The sequence below is a fragment of the Pelodiscus sinensis genome, chromosome 17, assembly GCF_052426305.1.
Source record: "Pelodiscus sinensis isolate ZL-2025 chromosome 17, ASM5242630v1, whole genome shotgun sequence".
NCBI lineage: Eukaryota > Metazoa > Chordata > Testudines > Trionychidae > Pelodiscus > Pelodiscus sinensis.
This window is the reverse complement of record NC_143068.1, coordinates 4,180,207-4,202,076: the sequence shown is the minus strand read 5'-3', so window position 1 is coordinate 4,202,076 and position 21,870 is coordinate 4,180,207. Positions and strand designations below refer to the sequence as shown.

The window sequence follows — 21,870 nt, the reverse complement described above, 5'->3', positions numbered from 1 at the left end:
TACGAGCCCAGGCCCTGGGTTAGGGCAGGGCAACAAACTGGTAAACAATAGTCTGCTAGGCTGCACAGCAGTTCATGAGCCCAGGCCCTTGCTCAGGGCAGATCAACAAACAAACAGTTAAACAGGTAAGTAGTCCAAAAGGTTCAAGGCGCAGGCTGAATCAGGGGTTGCATCTCCTTGCTGGCAGAGAGCTGACTCGTGCAGGGTTTTTTCTCCCTGTAGGGGGGGAACCTGCCACCCAAGGGAAGGGATGGCGGGGGGCGCGCAGGCCCGCCCACTCCACAGCATCCCAGCCCAAGGCACTAACAGTGGCAGTGCAGCAGGCACTGGGTCACTGAGGATCCAAGCCACAACACACTGCCCAGCTGACCTCCATTTCCTCAGCCACTCTGGGGTTGGCTGTCCCTGGGCCACTTCATTTCCCTTGGGGGCCCTGGCTCGGACGCGGCTCCTCAGGGTCAGCTGGGGACAGAGGTGCCGGCAGCATGTCCATCAGTTCTAGGTCCTGGCAGTCCAGCCCACTTGTCTGAGCGGGACAAGGGTCAGGGGGGGTCCAGAGGAATTTGCAGGCCTGGGCAGCAAACTCCACAGACTGGTCTTCAATTATCAGGACCCAGCAGTGGCCCAGGCAGCCCAACTCAGTACTCCCTCTGAGGGCAACGTAGCAAAGCCTTTCTCCTCTGGGGCTGGGATAAAGCCTCTGGCCTGCTTGTCAGCCAAGCTCTAACTGAGCTTGGAGCTCCTCTTTTTATACCTCTAGCCCCACCTTCCTGTGGGCTGGGCTTGGTGGGTCTGGCACTGCCCACCAAGGGATCCTTGGGGGAGTTTCCAGGTCACCGGGAGGTCACGATGACTCACTACAGTCCCCTTCTCGGTCTTCTCTTTTCCAAACTAAAGCTTGTTTAGTTTGAGAAAGAAGACTGAGAGGGGACATGATAGTGGTTTTCAAGTATTGTGGCAGAGTCAATCCCACTCTTTGGCCCCTAGCCCCTCGTCAGGCCACTGTCCCACAATTTAGGAGTCGCAGTATAAGATTCACTCGCCTTGTTTTGGTATTTGGTGTCTCCCTGCAGCCTTTATCAGGGCTGCTGCTGGTGCTCTACTTGGTTCCTCTGGTCTCCTTATTTGTTGTCTTTCTCCACACCCCAAACCGCTCCTTCACTCTCCCAAACTCCTTCTCAACACTCTTTCCCCTCCACCTGCAGGGAGGGTTTTTAAAAGAGGCCTGGTGGCAGCTCCAATCAGCTTCACCTTGACCTTAATTGAGTCGCAGTTGCCCTGTCTCAGCTGCCCCTAATTAGCCAGGATTGCTGCCTCTTTCTGCAAGAGCTGCCTCTCTCCCCTTCCACGAAGCCCTTTAACCTGCTGTATTCCACCTGCTCTTTTCACGGTATCTAAAAAGGTGTTACAAGGAGGAGGGATAAAAATTGTTCTTTGTCTAAAATCTGCCTCTGATGATAGGACAGGAAACAATGGGCTTAAACTGCAGCAAGGAAGGTTTAGGTTGGACATTAGGAAAAATTCCTGTCTGGGTGGTTCAACATTGGAATAAATTGCCTAGGGAGGTTGTGGAATCTCCAACTCTGGAGATATTTAAGAGCAGGTTAGACAGACATCTATCAGGGACGGTCTAGCCGTGAGCAAACACAAAACTGCTGTGTCTGATCCCTCAGAGCAGATCTTTCCAAAATGTTAGATTCCCAGTGCTGTGTACCAGTGCTCTCAAGGTCACTTCCAGTTCTCATATTCTATTCTATGATTATTCTTCATGGCCATTCAATCCAAATCCAAATGTTCTCTGCAGAAACTAACAAGGACACCAAGTTCAACGTGAACATACGATAACTCTGTATGAGAGAAGCCAGAAACTCATTCTGGATAAATAGAGAAGCCAGAAACTCATTCTGGATAAATAGAGAAGCCATCACATGCTGACAGCTAGTGGTCTCTGGTGACCTAATAGGATTACAAGTGCCTGAGATGGAATGTTCCATTACAAACTCTCTGATGCTGAATTAGATGTGCACACAGTTCCCCTGCTACTGCCAGCCTTCAGTTGACAGTTGCCAAACATATAACACATTTTAGGCCAAATGCCTTAAGGTCCCATATATGGAGACAGCCTCAACATCTTGGGGCTGGAGGGAAAAAGCAACTCAAACCCAATAGATGTTAGGTTCCTTATCCACAAATTTCTCACACACCAGAATCTCCATCGTGTCACTAAGTGTCTTCACAGTCTTTTCTTTCTCCTCATTCTGCTTCTGGGACTGCGCCAGCAAGGCTGAGAGCTCCATCACCCTGAGAAGAAAAAAGTCTGGGCAATATTCCAAAAACTTAGCTCACCATCAGCTATATAAGATATGTGCAGCAACTCCATGAGATACACCACATACTCAGCCCAGAGGGAGAGGACAAAGATGGCTTTAAGCCACCTTTGGGCCTTAAGAATTCTGAGTCTCTCTGTGGGCTGGAATAGTAAGTTACACCAGCCCCATAGAATGCTGATTACAGGCTGTATCACAGTCCAGGAACCCTGTAACGTTGAGCACTGTGTAAGTGCCCCTAACATGACCCTCTGCACCTGAGCTTGCAAGGGGTCAGAACAAGTAGAAGCCTCATGCAGCATCTGCTCTGTGTAGATGGTCTCATCAGCTCCTTGTGGCATAGGTCTGGCTCATATAACAGTCCACCAGCATAGGGAACAGAACCAGTCCTTTTATAAAACTCAGCATTTCTCTCCAACTACTTAAACTACAGTAGAACCTCAGAGTTACAAACACCTCAGGATTGGAGGTTGTTCATAATTCTAAACAAAATATTAGGGTTGTTTTATCAAAAGTTTACAATTGAAGTCAGTGGACTTAATGTAGTTTTGAAACTAATATGCAAAATAAAAATGCTGCTTTTAACCATCTACATTTAAATGAAGCAAGCACAGAAATAGCTTTTTACTTTGTCAAGTCTTTTTTTTTTTTAAACAGTTTCCTTCCCCCCTCTCCCCAATAGCTTAATATAGTTCTGTACTGTATTTGTCTTTTGGTGCAGGGGATCTCTGCTGCTGCTTGATTGTCTATTCCAAGCTCCAAATGAGGCAAGTGCTTGAGCGGTCAGTTTGTAACTCAGGTGTTTGTAACTCTGAGGTTCTTCTGTAACTGTAAACCCAGCTCTGCCTCCCACACTCTAAGAAAACCCCATTACACACACATAATTACTCACAGCTTCATTTCACTTAGCCCATTTTCTTTACGTTCAGGCTCCTCTCCGAGTAATCGATGCCTATATTTTTAAAGCCAACAATAGATACCCTTTCGAAAAAACGAGCTTGATACAATGTGGCTATGCTTTGAAGGATAATGCAGATTGAATCCAAAGGCCTCTGTGATAGTGAGAAACATTCCCCAAAGGTTTGTGGTTTTTTAAGACTAATTTACCTGACCTGAAGCTCCTCTTTCTCTACATCCCCTTTGACCTGCAAGCGCATCACTTCTTGGGTTTTCAGGTATACTTCCTTCTCCATCTCCTGAGCTCTGGCACAAAGCTGCTGTGTCTGATCCCTCAGAGCAGATCTTTCCAAAATGTTAGATTCCCAGTACTGTGTACCAGAACTTAGATGGAAGCAGCTGACAAGTATTGATCCAGAAAGTTTTATCTGGTCTGCCTTCATTGCTGACAAGTCCCTGAAGTAAAACAAAACAATAAAATAGACCCTCAAGAACATCTGCAAAATCACTTTTTAAACGTCACACATGACAATTACAACCCTTTGTCAAGGATCAGTATTCACATTTTCTAAAGATATTCAGCCATCTCAAACTTTGCCTATATGTTCAAGTTAAAAGCACTTCCGAGGCAGCATGTAACAACAAGAGAGTCGTGAGAGAGTTTTCTCCCTGTGCTCTAGGTAAACCACCTGCATAAGGGGTATCACTAATTGCACTAGGAGCTTGTTTACAATGGTGCTTTATGGCTCTGTAACTTGCTGAGTTCAGGGAGTGGGAAGATCACACCCATGAGTGAGAAAATTACAGAGCAGTAACTTGCCAGTTATAAACAATACCTCACTTAAGAGGATCGGTGATCTGTTTTTTAATCCACTAAGGTAGAAAGATGGTTCAGTGGTTACAGTGTGCTGTCTAGGACTAGCTAGTCTAAGAGACCCATCTTTCATTCACAGATGTGCCACAGATTTCCTGTGTCTCAGGTCCCCATTTGCAAAATGGGAATAACATCACTTCTCTGCTTCACAGGAGTGCTGTAAAGGGCCAGATAAGTATCTAAGGCAGGCATGGGGAACCTATGGCCAATGGACTAGATCTGGCCTCTGGCTCGCCTTAGTCCGGCCCTTAGCAAGGTTCAGGCCTTCCTCCCGCAGAGAGGCAAACCAGCATTGGCCCTCCAGTGCCTCAGTGAGTCTCCGAGCTTCAGCATCCTCCCACGTGGCTGAAGCATGAGTGCCAACAGTACCTGAAAGGGGAGAGGAAACAGCTCTGCAGGCTGTCATTCCCCCTTCCTCGCAGCTGGAAGAATGGCAGTGGAAGAAAACTAGCACACTGTTCGCGTGCTTTCCTTCAGACTCCAACTCCTTCACTCCCATTGGCTGGGAATCCTGGCCAATGGGAACAATGGGAGAAGGTGCCTACAAGCACACGATCCCACAGAGCCACCTATTCTCTCCTGACAAATGGTAACGGGTCCAAGTAAGCACCGCAATCCCCTGTACCCTCCTAAACCCTGCATTTGAACACCACTCCTACACGCTACTGCCTGCCCAGACCCTGCATCCCCACCCTCAGCCCACTTCTGCACCCCTGCTCCCAGCCCACTTTCCAGCAGCCACCTCACACACAAGGAACCCTTCATTTCTGGCCCCACCCCAGAGCATCACAAAATCTACTAGCCCAAGGCCTTCAGAAGAATTAATATGGCCCTGAGGGGATGCCCTGGGCCTCTGTGCTCCCTCCCTGGGAGGACTGGAGCATGAGGGAGCAGGCACCCAGAGTTCCATGAGAGAAACCAGTGTCTCTCTTTTTTCTGCTTCTCAGTAAGGGCAGATCAGTGAGGGGATTTTTCTCACTTATATGTAGCTCCCAACAGTTTCTGTGTGGTATTTGAGGAAAAACAGATGATGAAGTCTCATCATATAGTATAACAACACTCTTGCCATTCCTCTGTTATCTCTAGAGGATATTAAACAGACAGTATTAAAGTTAAACATTTTTAAATCAGCAGGTGCAGATAATTGATCCAAGAGTTCTCAGCCTGAGAACTGAAGACCTTGCAGACCATTAATATTGATTTTCAGTAAGTTGTGGAGCACTGGGGAAGTTCTAGAAGACTGAAGAAAGCTAGTGTTGTACCAATAATATCAGTAATTATAGGCCTGTCAACCTGACATGGATCCTGTGCAAGAAAATGGAACTAAGGATGTTAAGTATCGTGTAATTGACTAATCGAGTAATCAATGCATTTTTGCATTGACTATACGATTATTCGATAGGGTGGTGCTGATCCTTTGAAATGCTGCCTTAGCATTTCAAAGGGGCAGCGCTGCACAGCTGATCCCAGACTCTGCATGGCACTGCCCCTTTGAAATGCCACAGCTGCGTTTCAAAAGAGCAGCACCTCATGGAGCCTGGGTCATCCTTCCTCCCCTTGTTGCCTCTCCCTTATAGAGGCAGCAAGGGGGGGGGAGCGACTAGTTGACTATCCTGTCGACTATCCAATAAGCATTTGCTTATCACATATTCGATTAGTCCTTAACAACGATAAATGGAACAGCTGACAACAGAACTCAAAGAATTGGAGCTGGTTAATGCAATTACTGCAAATCAATGTGTTTATGGAAAACAGATCCTGTCAAATTAACTTCATGTTCTTTTTTTAAATGAGATTACAAAGTTTGGTTGATGAAGGAAATAATGCTGAAAAGATAAGCTTCCCTATGGCATATGACTTGGTACCGTGCAACATTTTAATTAAAAAACTAGAATGACATAAAATTAACATTATTAAGAAATCCTTTTAGATATCATGGAAGAAACCCTATAACTATAAAAAAAACCCTGTTTTCCTCAGCCTTCCTGTTCACAGCAAAAAAGAACTGATGATAAAAAAGGATTATTGAGTTAATGTAACTGCAGTGTCCTCAGCATGCTTCCATTACCCTGCTCTAGAATGCTCAAACCTAGCATTTGGCTCAAATAAGTTTAAGAGGATCTAGTCCTCATCTTTAGTATAGTCTCCCAAGAGATGCTGTGGAAGCCAATTCAGATATTTACAGCTATAAAACAGAGAGTACTAAAAATACACATGGAGATGAACAAGTCTGTCTAGGACTAGATCAATCAATCACATCATTCCCATCTCTAACCTTCATGATTTTATTAAAATAACAGGGGAAGGATGAGGAGCAAGAGAGGAAGTGGAAACGGAAATGGAGTGGTACAAATCAAACCCATCTGCTGGAATGACTACGAGCATCAGATGCCTATCTTCCACTGACTGTCTCTGGGACTTGGCTACTTAACTCATTGAGGAAGTTTTGAAAATCCAGGCCAAAACTTTCCATTCTTATTGAACAGCTGGTGTGTGCTTCAGGCATTTTGCTGGGCAGTGTGACTTTTTAATGAGGCAATTCATTGTTATAGGGACCTTTCACAGTACTCTAGCAAACTTAACCCATCCCCATCACTATCTCTGTGTGGAACCCCATATCTGCCAAACCAGAGAATAAGATCCCTAAAGCAATCCAGGTCTTCCAAGAAGAGTGCCAGAACATTCATTTCCAGCTATCAGAAGGAACAATGCATACTTTAACTGTAAGCCCAGTGCCACCAAGGCTCAGAACAAGGTGTGAAGAGAAACACCCATTTTTCCTCAATAGCTTAAGGTTCCATATCTGCTCACCTGTCAGTCGCAGTCTTCATCTCCAGGAAGTGACGGCGGAAGGTTACCACCTGCCGCCACAGGCTGAGAAGTCGATCATGTTCACACCTGAAGTACCCGTCAAAGAACTAAATGTGCAGAAACAAAAGCCAATAGCAGTTCAGCCAAATGATGCTGATCCACTGCATACCGCTCATGCCATATGAAGTGCCCTTTTTCCCCCAGGAGAGAGAACTTCTCTGACAGCAGTTCCAGCAGAAAGGCCAAAGACTGAATGGGCCACTTACTGTGAGTAGCTTTCCTAGGGCCACCACCAGAGCGCAACTAACAGTAGGCCCAAACCTCAGTCAGCTTTTACCAAAATAATCACTTAACAACCCTACAGAGATGTCCCATAGCAAGTCTTGAGGGGTGCTGATGATTATATGCTGATTAGCATATATATTTATACAATATTAATCATAGGTATTATCCACACCATGTAGATCTATTTTAGTATGCATGAAGCACCAATATCATAACAAGTGATACAGCCAAACCTGGACTATCCCATAATCCCATTTATTTATGCTAAGCATTCCATAACTCCTTCCATTTGTTGAAGTAAACATTTTACATAAGCAGACACAAAACTTGTCAAAATAAAGATACACTAAGACATAGAATGAATGTAAGTGAGGGAAGTACCTTCATGGATCACTAGCATCCAAAACAAAAAGATATGGAAGAAACAGAACAGGAAGTCAGGAACTGAGACAAACTGACTAAATGGATTTTAGTGATCTTTAAAGGGGTATGTAATTGTAAAAAATCATATACAGTAAACTTCTAATAATCCAGCACCTTTAGGACCGAGGGGGTGCCGGATTATCAGATATGACGGACTATCAGAAGGGGGGGAGGAATGGGGGGGCAGTGCTGTGGGACCAACCCAGCAGCACCCCAGCTGCTCTGCCCCAGGCATCCCCAAGTCCTGAAACTGACCAGTGGCTGACTCGGGGAAGCCTGGGGCAGAGCAGCTCCAACTGTCCGGCTGCCTGGAGCACTTCCGGATTCCAGGTGGTGCCGGACTAGCAGGAGTGTCAGACCACTGGATGCCGGACAACTGGAGTTTTACTGTAAACAACAGCTGAAATATGTAACTTGGGAAGCACACCTTCTGCATAAAGTGAATGTAACATCATTGCACCAAACTGCTCTTTGGAGACTGGTACTGTGTAGAACCGTTTTTTTATACCGTATTAATAAATCCAACTGACATTGCCCTCAAGCATATATCATAATAAAATAATGAACCAAAGTGTGGTCAAACAACTGGCTATGTAATTTATCAACAGGACATAGGACAGGCACAAGTCTCTCAGAATCAGGAGTGAGGCATACAGGCAGGAGGAAAACCTGCAACACTGGTACCAGAGTTCTAACAGTTCTGGAGATGCATAGTTCTTCAGTCTATAAAACTCCTGATCTAGCACCTTTTACGAGAGTAAATGTAAAACTAACTCCAACAAGGCAATAACCAAGAGTCAGGGTCTAGCAAAGACAGGGCTCAGCTCCCAGTCTCTCTCCCCCCAAATCTCAGCATCCATAATGAGCTTGCTAATATCTGCCCCCACCCAGCAGCACAGCATTGCCTCATCAGCATTTTCTACCAATATAATCTTATCCCCTCCACTCTTCCAGCTAACATCAATACATACCCCAAACTAGGGATGTTAAATATTGGTTAATTGAACAACTGAGTAACCTCACGAATTCTTATTGCTTAGTTGACTATTCTATAGTCCCCAGGTGTGGTGTCAGCAGCTACTGTATCAGAGGCTGCAGCGCAGGGTGTCAGGCAGGAGCTGGTTCATGAGGGGAGCCAGTTTAAAAATCAGCTCCCCTCGTGGACTGGCTGCCTGGTGCCCAGTGCAGCTCTCTCTGATAAAGAGGCAGCACCACAGGGTGGCAGCAGCCCCTGTCTAGGGAGGGTCTGAACTCCTTGACCCGGCGCGAGCCAGAACTGAGCGTGGCTGCCTGCCCACCCTGTTCCTAATACACTTTAAATGCAGAGCTGCAGCAGGGGTAGGCCCTGAACCCGGTGTTTGCTAGGACTGACAGCACAGGGAGCGGAGGGGAGGGGAGGGGAGGGAAGGGGAAGGGAGGGGAGGAGAATGCGTGTAGTCCCGTGGTCACCAACCAGTAGATCACGATCTACCGGTAGATCTCAGGGGCTCTAAGAGTAGCTCTTGAGCCCTCTCTGAACTGCACGCCTGCGCAGTACATTTACATTAGATTTCCTCATTCGAGGAGCAGCTACTCACCGAGCAACAACACAGGTGAGTAGCTGGGATGAATGGTGGGAGCTGGGAGGTCAGGAGGGCTGAAACACCCCAGCAAGCTGACTGTGGCCTTCAGCTGAAAGCAGCTGCCCCGTGCTCCAGCTGATCAGCAGCTTCTCCTCTGCACCTGCCCACGTGGAGCTTGGTGCACCCTGGCTGAGCGCCATGGCCAGCTGGCCAGGCAGCCGCTTCTCTTCCCTCCAGCCCTGCTGCCCTATGCTCAGCCCAGGGAGGCTGCGTCTAGCTCCAGCTGTGCTGGAGCAAGCTTCCCAGGCTGAGCACAGGATCACAGATGCCCATCTGATGGACTGTATACGACTAGCAATCTCAGACTAGCACCCAGACTTCAAGACACTGGCAGATACTGTTCATTCACAAGTGTCACACTGAGACTTTGTTATTGGAAGAAAAAAATATATAATTATCAATACTTGATTTTAGATTTACAAAATAGCAGAGAACAAAATGTATAATTGTAACTGCTTCATTTGACATTTAAATAGCATGAATTAAAAACAGACCATTTATTTCATAACTATAAACATGTGATTTTAATTTTATATATTGCATAATTTAAAAATAAACTGTTTAACAGAGTGTATAAGGGCTGGGGGTAGCAAGTGATGGACAGGAGAATAGAGAGGGCGGGGCTTCAAGGAAGGGGTGGGGCCATAGATCTTTGCCTGTTCTGAGACTTAAAAAGTGATCTTGGGCGTAAAAAGGTTGGAGACCACTGGTGTAGTCTATAGCATTAACCTATAAGCTTTTGCTTATCAGTTAATCAGCTACACTATTACATCCCTAGCCCAAACTGCAATAACTTCCACAAATGGTCTTGGTTGGAGGAAGAGAGAATTTAGTGTTTATTTTTCTTGTATTGCATCTCGTTGCTCCTCATCCCAATCCTACCTCTCGTTCCATACGCCATTCACTCTCCTTGAGCTCCAGTTCATCCCGGGCCCTTGTCCAATCAGCTGTTAGTTTTCGCACATCCTCTCTAAGAGCTGTATTCACCTCATTTGCCTTGGTCAGGTGCTCCCGTAGCAGAGTGTTCACTTCAGCTAGGTTCTCACATCTGAGGAGTACAAAGAACAGTGATGAGCACATCTGAGTTGCACCAGAGTTGTAACTATGAAATCACCTTGGGATCAGAGTGTAACATCTCTGGGCTACACTCTTAGATTCCTCCTCCACCACCACCAAGACTCCTGAGTCACACTATCATGACCTTCTCACCAGAGTGAAAGATGGGATGACCTCCCTCCAAGATCTCTGAATCTCCTGCCATTGTTGACTCCCCTCTCCTTGCCCCATGCATCCTGTCCTTCACCATATTATGCCCTCGCTTACCATCTGCAAATTTCATCCTTTGCTCTCCACCCCCACTGCCAAGATACAAATCCATGCTCTCAATGATTGTAGCCTTCTTCTCTTAGCTTACACAAATCTTCACACTTCACAATTCAGTTGCTATAAAATCCTGCTGCCATGAACACCCTTCTGTCTTCCCGCTGACCTTCTTTCACTCCACCTTTGTATCTCTGCAGCAGCTGCTTCTGTATGAAATTTATGTTTCTTTGCTCCTAAAAAACTTTCTATCTCCCTGCCCTCTTCTCCTCCTACAGCAACTATCCTTGTGCTCCAAACCAAGATGAGAACTACAGTCTACAACTCACTCCCTCCAATGCATGTAATTATTCAATACCAGGGTAAAGAACAGAGAGAGAGAGAGAGACAGAGAGAGAGACAGAGACAGAGACAGAGACAGAGACAGAGAGCTTTTCTTGGAGCTCAGTTTAAGATTGCAGTATGAACTCCCATAGGATCCAAAAATCACCATAGGCATCATCCCTTTCCACTCCAAGGCTATGTGTACACTGTAGCCTTCTTCCAGAAAAGCTTATGCAAATGATGAGCGGATTGGAATATCATCGTGCTTTATTTGCATAATTAATTAGCAGCCATTTTGCGCAAAAGCCTCTTGTGCAAAAAGGAGCTGTGTAGACAACTCCTTTTTGCGCAAAAAAACCCTCCTGCACCAGAGCCGCTCTTCCTCATTTTTTCAAGAATGGCTCTTGCGCAAAAGGGGGTTTTTGCACAAAAAGGAGCCATCTACACTGCTCCTTTTTACACAAAAGCCTCTTATGCAAAAATGGCTGCTAATTAATCATGCAAATGAAGCACGGCACTATTCCACTCTGCTTCATTTGCGTAAGCTTTTCCAGAAGAAGGCTACAGTGTAGACATAGCCCAAGTGTGTCAGGCACACTTCTTCCACTTATTCTGAAAATATACAAATATGAGGGTTTTTTTTTTTTTAAATTCAAGTACCATGTTTTTCCTGGGGAGAGGACAAGACAAAGGAAAGAAGAAAATGTAACAAAGACTAGTCACACTGCCAAACACACTACTGGAAGACACCCAGACTCGGGATGTTAAATACTGGTTAATTAAATAGTTGATTAACCTTATAAATTCTTATCAGTTACTCAACTATTCTATTGTTCCCGGGGGTGAGGCCAGCAGCCAGTGCTCTCCAGCCCCACTCCTGAGGAGCCTCCCTGCCACTCTGTGTTGCTACCTCTGATACAGAGGCAGCAGCGCAGGGCAACAGGCGGCATGTCCACAAGGGCAGCTGGTTTTCAGAGGGGGTCAGCATGGAAGCTGGTGAGCAAGGGGAGCCAGTTTAAAAACCAGCTCCCTTTGCAGACCAGCTGCCTATCGCCCTGTGCTGCTGCCTCTGATACACAGGTAGCAGTGCAGAGTGGCAGGGGGCTCCTCAGGAGTGGGGCTGGGGTGCACTGGCTGTCGGCCTCACTTGGGGACTATAGAATAGTCAAGTAATCAATAAGAATTCATGAGGTTAATTGACTATTCAATTAACTGATATTTAACATCCCTAATGAGAACAGAAAAAAAATATTCCAATGTTTCATAAATGCTGACCACTGCAGTAATTATCTCCCTACTTAAATGAGAGGCAGCAGCGTTGGGTGGCAGCAGCCCCTCTCCAGGGAGGGAGTCTGAGCTCCTGGACCCAGCATAAGCCTGCCTGCCTGGCTTCTAATACACTTTAAATTCAGAGCCACAACAGGCGTAGGTCCCGGGCCCGGTGCAAGCCAAGACTGAGCCGGGCTGCTGGCCAGCCTGCTAAAAAATTTACTAGCAAAGGGCAGGGGGAGGAAAATGCATGTAGTTTATGGCATTAACCTATACTTTTTTGCTTATCAGTTAATTGACTACACTATTACATCCCTAACCCAGACAACACAGTGCTGGACACAGCAAATGAACCTGAATAGAATAGAAACCACATTCATTCCAAAAAGCACTCAATATAATAAGCTTAATTTTCAGTTTGAAGTAGTAATCTGTTATTCATTTGGCACTCTCCATTACCTTGTCACACTATGCTGTTCACATAATGGCACCACATAATGGAGTCAGAATATTTCTCATTTCAGGTTTATCTACTCAGTCTCACTGCCATCATCTTCTGCACAGTCCCCCAGGTTAAACAAACAGAATTGCTCGGATTGTCCTCATCTCTTCACACATCATTATGAAAATCCAGAATAATATGGTTTTAACTCTACCTCTGCTGCTCCTCCTCCAACTGGACCAGTGCCCTCTCCAGGCTATGCTCCTCCTTGGCTTCTGACCTGTATGAAAGGACCCCCTTAGAGAAAGAGACAGAGTACTTTATCAAACCAGCTCAGCCTTTTGAGTTCCTTTTTCTCCCCAGTTAAACACCCATTTTTTCCCCTATCCTCTCTCAGCACCACAGATTTTGGGGCTCCTACCTCAAGAATGCCATGACAGAACAGAATGGGACACAACTGGTGTGTGGTTCCACGTTCCTTACAGTTCCTGTTTATTTGTGCAGCACACAACTAGCCAGCCAGCGCAGGGGCAGATAGTGCTATTGGGGAGGAAAGCTAATTAGGCTTGAGACCCAGGAATGTGCACTCCCTCTTTGCCACTAAGCAAAAGTAGCCAGAGCAAGCCACATGTTGAAGATCTAAATGTCATAAGCCCTAGGATGTGACCATTCCTGTTCTGAGATAGTAGAGCTAGATCAACAGTTCTGCCCACTCAAGGCTATGCAGGGAGGGGGACCCACAACATTATAATTCAACTGTTCCTTTATAAAATTAACACTCTGCTTAGTAGGACTTTTGGAAATGATACAAGAAACTACTCTGGTGGCAGAGATTTAAAAAGTACCATAGGAAAAATATATAATGTCTTTTAAACTTTAATGCCAGTAGAAACGTATTTCCTTCTTGGGTCTTATATCAATATTAACTGCCTCTGCACCTCCTTTCTCAGGCAGCTACCTGCACAACTCACCCCTCTTTCTATTTCCAGCCTCTGTTGCAGCTCCCGACACCAACTCCGGTACTGTAACACCTGGACAGACAAGGAGAATGAGTATGAGTCATTACTAATACATCCCAGAATTACATTTGCTTTTTTTGCAACAGTCCTACATTGTTGACTCATATTTAGCATGTGATCCACTATAACCCCCAGATCCCTTTCTGCCGTACTCCTTCCTAGGCAGTCATTTCCCATTTTGTAAATGTACAATTGACTGTTCCTTCCTAAGTGGAGTACTTCGCATTTGTCTTTATTGAATTTCATCCTATTTTCTTCAGACCATTTCATCTATTTGGCAATATCTTTTTTAATTACAAACCTATACTCAAAGCATAGAAAATTAGGGTTGGAAGAGACCTCAGAAGGTTAGTTAAACTAACCCCCTGCTCAAAGCAGGACCAACTTCAGCTAAATCATCCCAGCCAGGGCTTTGTCAACCCTGGCTTTAAAAAACCTCTAAGGATGGAGATTCCATCACCTCCCCAGATAACCCATTCATGTGCGTCACCACCCTCCTACCAGGGCCGGCCTGAGCCATTCATGCGCCCCAGGCAGCGGGCGGGCAGCACATGCATAGCCCCATCCTGGGCGCGCGGCACCTGATTGACGTGTACGGGATGCCGCGCCCCTGGGGCAACTGATTGACATGCATGGGGGCGCCACATCAGGCCCCCCGGTGACAACCTATGGGGGGCGCCTGATGCGGCGCCCCTTACCACTTCAATCAGGCGCCCCCATAGGTTGGCACCCCGGGCAGCTGCCCGGCTAGCCCCCCCCTTAATCCAGCCCTGCCTCCTACTGTAACCGTTTTTCCTAACATCCAACCCAGATCTCCCACTGCAATTTGAGACGATTGCTCCTTGTTGTCATCCGCCACCACTGAAAACAGCCTCACTCCATCCTTTTTGGAACCCACTTTCAGATAGTTAAGGATACAATCAAATCCCATCTCACCCTCCTCTTTTGTACATTAAATAGGCCCAGCTCCATCATAAATCATGAGGCCTCTCCTCATAAATCATGTGTCACCCAACTCCTTACCATTTCTGTTACCCTCCACTGGATACTCTCCAATTTGCCCACATCCTTTCTGATATGGGAGGCCCAAAACTGGACACAGTACTCCAAATGTGGCCTCACCAGTGCCAAATAGAGGGGAATAATCACTTCTTGCCATCTTCTACTAATGCAGTCCAATATGCCATTAGCCTTCTTGGCAACAAAAGCACATTGTTGAGTCACAGCCAGGTCCTCATACACCATATAGTACTCCAAAGTCTTTCCAAAGAACTTGCAAAGCATCTCCGAAGCATCTTCAGTGAGGGATGAAGGTGGGAGACAGAGTCTCCTGGTAACCCTGCTCCTTCTGGCTGCTTCCCCGCTGACCTCCGGAGAGTAGGGGGGACAGGCATCCCTCTCCCCTGAAGAGTAGCCTCCCCACCTCAGAAATGCAGTTTAATAAAATATACGTGCTATTGTGTTTGTGTGTATGATTTAGTTTTTACCATTACTAAGGTACTGCTGCTGCATCTGCAGCTTGATACAGGTAATAAGTATTATGTGTTATTTACTAAATTAATTTTAAAAAAATCAAATTATACATCAAAATTACATAAAGTATGCCTTCTTAGATGTTACAAAATGCTGTACTGAGCTGTAAATTAACACATTTTGGTTATCAGATTTGCATCACTGATTGAAGAAATGTGAAGTAGTAGTGGGAAACTTGATTTAAATCCAGTCCATCAGCACTGTTGACATCTCATTCACCTTGTTAGTGATTTTGTTTTAATTTCTTCCCCCTTCATCACTTTTCTGCCATGTTTGCACTTTCTACCCTTACTTTTTCTCCTTTTTGGCCTCTCCACATGTAAAGAGACTCCAGAAGAAAACTAGCTATCAGTTTCAGTGGTGGACTTCCCTCCTGATGCACAACACCTCTTTCTCTTCCACTCCTGATCTTCCCACATGTCTACCAAAGCCCCTCACTCCTGACCCACTGCTTCCCTGTTGGGATACTCATGGCTATGCTTTTGCTTTACCTTTCCTTGTAGTTTCTGCACAAGCACTGCCTGCCTATGTTGTGCCTCCTGGGAGCTCTGCAGCTTGCGTTGATAGGCTGCCTGGCTTTCCACCATCTGCTGACGTAGTGTCGCTACTTGCTCATCAGGTAGTAATTGTAATGTCTGCAGTTTCATGCTGCCCATCTCCCGGTCTCCTGCCTCCATCTGAGGATCAAAGAATGGTATATAGATAATTCAGGAAAAGGATAATTGCCCTGCAGTAAGTCAGAAGCCTCAGCTATTAGCGGAAGCAGGGAAAATAATGAAGAAGCCTAACACTAATTAGCATTGCCTGCCCATCGACTCTGGCTGCAATACTAGCAAAATAGCCTAAGTATCCAATCAGGAGGTTCCCACACTGGAATAAGCTGAACGAAGCAAGCTTTAGGCTGTATCTAGACTACACAGTTCTTCCGGAAAAAGATACCAAAATTTGCATAGCTTTTTCCGCTTTTTTTCAGAAGAGGCTTTTCCAACATTTGGCCCACCTACAATGGGCCAAATGTCAGGAAAAAACCTTTTTTTGGAACATCCCTTCTTCCTCGTAAAATGAGGTTTACAGGGATACATCTGCTCTTCCAAAAAAAATTTGGAAGAGCAGACGCGTTCCTTGGACATGGCAGAGTTTTTCCGGGATACCTATGGTATGCAAGCAGCGCAGAATCATAGAATATTAGAACTGGAAGGAACCTTGAGAGGTCAAGTCCAGTCCTCTGCCCTCATGGCAGGACCATGTACCATTTCGCTCATCCCTGACAGATGTCTATCCAACCTGCTTTTAAATATCTCCAGGTTTAGAGATTCCACAACTTCCATAGGCAATTTATTCCAGAGCTTTAACCACTTTGACAGTTAGGAAGTTTTTTCTAATGTCCAATCTAAACCTCCCTTGCTGCAATTTAAGCCCCTTGTTTCTTGTCCTATCATCAAAGGCCAAGGAAAACAACTATTCTCTTTCCTCCTTGTAACACCCTTTTAGGTAATTGAAAACTGCTATCATGTCCCCTCTCAGTCTTCTCTTTTCTAAACTAACCAAATCCATTTCTTTCAGTTTTCCCTCACAGGTCACATTTTCTAGATCTTTCATCATTTTTATTACTCTTCTCTGGACCTTCTCCAATTTCTCTACATCTTTCTTGAAATGTAGTGCCCAGAACAGGAGACAACACTCCAGTTGAGGCATACAATGGAACAATTACTTCTTGGCTACGTCTACACTGGCCCCTTTTCCGGAAGGGGCATGTAAATTTCACCAGTCGTCGTAGGGAAATCCGCGGGGGATTTAAATATCCCCCGCAGCATTTAAATAAAAATGTCCGCCGCTTTTTTCCGGCTTTTAAAAAAGCCGGAAAAGAGCGTCTACACTGGCCCCGATCCTCCGGAAAAGGAGGAATAAGACCCTCTGGAAAAGGGAACTTTTTCCGGAGGATCGGGGCCAGTGTAGACGCTCTTTTCCGGCTTTTTTAAAAGCCGGAAAAAAGCGGCGGACATTTTTATTTAAATGCCACGGGGGATATTTAAATCCCCCGCGGATTTCCCTACGACGACTGGTGAAATTTACATGCCCCTTCCGGAAAAGGGGCCAGTGTAGACGTAGCCCTTGTGTCTTGCTCGCAACACTCCTGTTAATGCATTCCAGAATGTTTGATTTTTTGGCAACAGTGTTGACTCATATTTAGTTTGTGGATCACTATAATCCCAAGATCCCTTTCTGCAGTTCTCTTTCTTAGACAGTCATTTCCCATTCTGTATGTGTGAAAATGATTGTTCCTTCCTAAGTAGAGTACTTTGCATTTGTCCTTATTAAACTTCATCCTATTTACCTCAGACCATTTCTTCAGTTTGTCCAGATCATTTTGAATTATGACCCTATTCTCCAAAGCACTTGAAACCCCTCCCAGCTTGGTATCATCTGCTAACTTAGTAAGAATACTTTCTGTGCCAATATCTAAATCATTGTTGAAGATATTGAATAGAAGCAGTCCCATGAATGACCCCCTAAGAAACCCCACTTGCTATGCTCTTCCAGCAGGATTGCGAACTGTTAATAACCGCTCTCTGAGAGCAGTTATCCAGCCAGTTATGTACCCACCTTATAGTTGCCCCATCTAAGTTGTATTTGCCTAGTTTATTGATAAGATCATGCCTTACTAAAGTGTAGGTATACTACGTCCACCACTTCTCCCTTATCCACAAGATTCGTTATCCTATCAAAGAAAGCTATCAGATTGGTTTGACATGATTTGTTCTTTAAGAACGGCCACAATAGGTCAGACCAAAGGTCCAGATAGCCCAGTATCCTATCTTCCAACAGTGGTCAATGCCAGATGCCCCAGAGAGTGTGAACAGGTAATCATCAAGTGATTCCTCTCCTGTCACCCATTTCCAGCCTCTGACAAGCAGAGGTTAGGAACACCATTCCTACCCATCCTGGCTAATAGCCATTGATGGACCTAGCCTTCACAGATTTATCTAGTTCTTTTCTGAACCCCATTAGGGGATCGAAGCTACTACTGTCTATCTTCCAGAGTTTGAATTAGCGGGTCTAATGAAGACACGCTAACTGGAACTGAGAGGGCCACTCCAGTAAATGCCGTTAGTCCTTCTTCCATGAGGATTAAGGGAAGTCAAATGGAAAACACTCTCCCTTCAACTTCCTGCAGTGTGGACAGCACCAAAAGTTGAGTTAAGGTACTTCAACTATGCAATTAATGTAGCTGAAGTTGTGTACCTTAATTCAATCTTATCCCATAGCGTAGACACACCCTTAAAGTCCTGGTCTTCACAACATCTTCTGGCAAGGAGTTCCACAGGTTGACTGTGTAAGGTGCAAAGAAAAACTTCCTTTTTACATTTTAAACCTGCTACCTATTAATTTTATTTGGTGACCCCTAATTCTTCTGTTATGAGAACAAGCAAATAACTTTTCCTTATTCACTTTTTTCACACCAGTCATGATTTAACAAAGCCATGCTGGCAGTTATCTGGAAGATAATAAGGTAAAAGGTTTTGAGGATGAATTCCTTAATTATTCACTTCATTATCTTTCCTGGCACAAAAGTTAAGCTGACTGGGCTATAGTTTCCTGGGTTGTTTTTATTTCCCTTTTTATAGATTGGCACTAAGGATGTTAAGTTTAATGTAATTCACTTATCAAATAGCGGATGCATTTTTGCATCGACTATTCGATTAGTCGATAGGGCGACACCGCTGCAGCACTTCCAAGGGGAAGTGTCAGATGCAGCCTGGGATCAGATGGAGTCCCCAGCTGACCGCAGGCTTCATGCGGTGCTGCCCCTTTGAAAAGCCGCCATGATTTTTCAAAGGGATAGCTTCACACGGAGCCCAGGGTCAGCGCCATGAGGTGTTGCCATTTTGAAACACCACTGCAGAATTTCAAAGGGGCCCGGGATCAGCTGTGCGGAGCTTGCCCCGGGCTCAGTGTGGTGCCACCTCTTTGAAGTACCCTCTCTTCCCCCCACCCTTTGCTGCCTTTATCTGATAGAGGAAGCAAGGGGGGGGGGGGCGAAGGAGGGAAGCGACTAGTCGACTCAACTATCCAACAAGCATTTGCTTATCGGGTAGCCGACTAGTCCTTAACATCCTTAACTGGCACTATATTTGCCCTTTTCCAGCCTTCTGGACTATCTCCCCACTTCCGTAACTTTTCAAAGAGGGTAGTTAATGGCTCAGATACTTCCTCTATTAGCTCCTTGAGTATTCTAGGATGCATTTCATCAGACTCTAGAGACTTGAGGACATCTAACTTTTCTACATAATTTTAACTTGTTCTTTTCCTATTTTAAGTTCTAAACCTACCCCAATGCCACTAACATAATGAATACTAGGAATCCAGTCACCATCAATCTTTTTGGTGAAAACTAAAACAAAGAAGTCGTTAACCACTTCCGCCATTTCCAGGTTTTCTGTTATTGTCTTTCCTCTCCAAATTGAGCAATGGACTTTTCCTGTGCTTGGTCTTCTTCTTGCTTCTTCAGTATTTACAAAATGTTTTCTTGTTACCCTTTATGTCCCTGGCTAGACAGCTCATTTTGTGCCTTCGCCTTTCTAATCTTCCCCTTACATACTTATTTCCCTATATTCATTCTTTGTAATTTGACCTAGTTTCTACTTTTTAATACAACTCTTTTTTTATTTTTAGATCATATAAGATCTCCTGGTTAGGCTAAGATGGTCCCTTGACACATCTACACAGTAGAATAATTTGCGTTTGGGCCCTTAATAATGTCCCTTTGAAAAACTACCAACTGTCTTCAGTTGTTTTTTCTCTTAGTCCTACTTCCCATGGGACCTTACTTACCAGCTCTCTGAGTTTACTGAAGTCTTGCCTTCCTGAAATCCACTGTCTTTATTTTGTTGTTCTCCCTTCTACCATTCTCCAATTTGTCCAGGTCATTTTGAAGTACACAAAGCACTTGCAACCCCTTCCAACTTGGTACCATCCATGAACTTTGTAAGTGTACTCTCTAGGCCATTATTTAAATAACTGAAGATACTGAACAAAAGCAGATCCAGACTGGATCCCTGCAGAATCCCGTCTGCTATGTCCTTTCAGCATGACTGTGAACCATTGGTAACTACTCTCTCAGCATGGTTATCCAACCTAGGTTGTATTTCCAGAGTTTGTTAATGGGAGACAGGATCAATCACCTTCCTAAAGTCTAGACATACCACGTCCACGGCTTCTCCCTTCTCACAAGTCCTGTAGCCCTGTCAAATAAAGCTGTGCAGCTCCTTTCTGTGTCCTAGGAGAGAAGAGGCAGTGATCAGGAATCTCCCAGTCCCACTCTGCCTCCCACCCACCCAGGCATGTGAACGGAAACCAGTTACCGAGCTTCCCAGCCTCGGTTGTGAACTCCAGTGGCCGCCAGCAGGGATGTGACTAGGGGGGGCTGAAGTAACCACAAGGCCGGGTCCAGGGCAGCCCCTCCCGCCCCGAGCCCCAGCTCCACCCCCGTGTGATTCCGGGGGCCGCGCCAGAGGTCACCCCCCATGGCAGAGCCAGAGCCCGCCCCGCCCCCAAGCCCCGTTACAGCCACACGGTTTAACAGCCCAGCCCCTCCCGCCATTTCCCGCGCTCCCGGCGCGTCTCCCGCCCCTACCCTCAGCCCTGGGCGCTGCGAGCCCCCGCCCCGCCTCAGAGCGGCAGCTCCCGGCGCGGAGCCTCCGGCCCTTCCCGCCCTACGGCACCGGCGGGCGAGCGATGCGCGCTCCCGCCTCGAGCCCGCTCTGCGCGCGGCCGGGCCGGGCCCGCGCTTGTCCTCGGCGGCGCCTCAGCCAGTGCCCAGGCCGCGCCAGGGCTGGGGAAGGGGGCTCTGAGCCAGGGCCCCGGGAGCCAGGCGGCGCGGGAGCCGCTGGGTAAACGCGCTGCGAGCTTGGCTGGGCGAAGAAACGGGCGAGAGCCAAGGGCGGCCCCGCAGCAGCGGCTCGAACTCGCCCCGGAGAGCGGCCGGCCGGCGCCTCAGCGAACAGATTCGAGCTAGCGACGTGCCTGGTGCGGGACGCTGCGGGGGAGCCCGGTCAGCCGCAGGACAACCCTGAACACCGCAGACGGGCTGGCGGCCCCAGGCTCCCCGGACATGTCGCTGGGGTGCGCTGCCTGGCCGCTGACCTGGTCCATCGTGGCTGTTGAGTAGGGTGGGCAGGGGTGTAGCACCATGCCCTGGGGCTAGGTCTACGCTGCAATGCTATTGCGGGCAGGGCCGCGTTATGACTTTCGTGGGCCCTAGGCACTTTTGCCTTCGTGGACCCCTTCCTCCATAAAAAAAAATATTAAAAATGATTGTTGATATAATCTGAAATACTTCAACGTTTTATTTTTTTCTGTTTTAGGCAAAATTTAATAGATTTTCATGGGCCCTAAAAGTTTCATTTTTTTCTGATGTGAGAAAAAAATTAACATTTTCTTCCACCCTAAAAGTTTTTTTTTTCTTCTGATTTTAAAAGAAATTAAAACATTCTCGTGGGCCCCTAAAAGTATCGTGGGCCCTAGGCACTGTGCCTAATGGATAAGTCGGCCCTGATTGCGGGATACCAGAGTATCCTGAAATAGCTATCTGCGTCTTAACAGCAAGCTCATTTTTTCAGGCTCTCTATTCCAATGTCACTGTAAACCTTATTCCATGAGGAGTAAGGGACGTTTCAGAATAGCAGGTTATTTCAAAATTTGGTGCTGTATAGACAGTGCCAAA

At 46.1% G+C, this 21,870-nt stretch overlaps 1 protein-coding gene across 10 annotated transcripts in view; it reads right to left on the bottom strand.

Annotated features, from left to right (window-relative positions):
- The window catches only part of CEP250 (centrosomal protein 250), a 188,415-nt gene extending 167,024 nt beyond the window's left edge, over nucleotides 1–21,391 (bottom strand). For 6 of the 10 annotated variants that reach the window (XM_075901435.2, XM_075901442.2, XM_075901440.2 and 3 more), the window contains exons 1-9: nucleotides 20,782–21,391; nucleotides 20,351–20,424; nucleotides 15,638–15,823; nucleotides 13,566–13,625; nucleotides 12,809–12,891; nucleotides 10,122–10,287; nucleotides 6,910–7,016; nucleotides 3,435–3,680; nucleotides 2,205–2,301 (exon numbers count right to left, since the gene is read on the bottom strand). In XM_075901435.2, the coding sequence (XP_075757550.2) occupies nucleotides 2,205–2,301; nucleotides 3,435–3,680; nucleotides 6,910–7,016; nucleotides 10,122–10,287; nucleotides 12,809–12,891; nucleotides 13,566–13,625; nucleotides 15,638–15,823 (945 nt within the window). In that variant the 5' untranslated portion in view covers nucleotides 20,351–20,424; nucleotides 20,782–21,391. The other 4 variants (XM_075901436.2, XM_075901437.2, XM_075901446.2 and 1 more) reach the window with 4 other exon arrangements.
- Nucleotides 21,392–21,870: the final 479 nt, after the last annotated feature.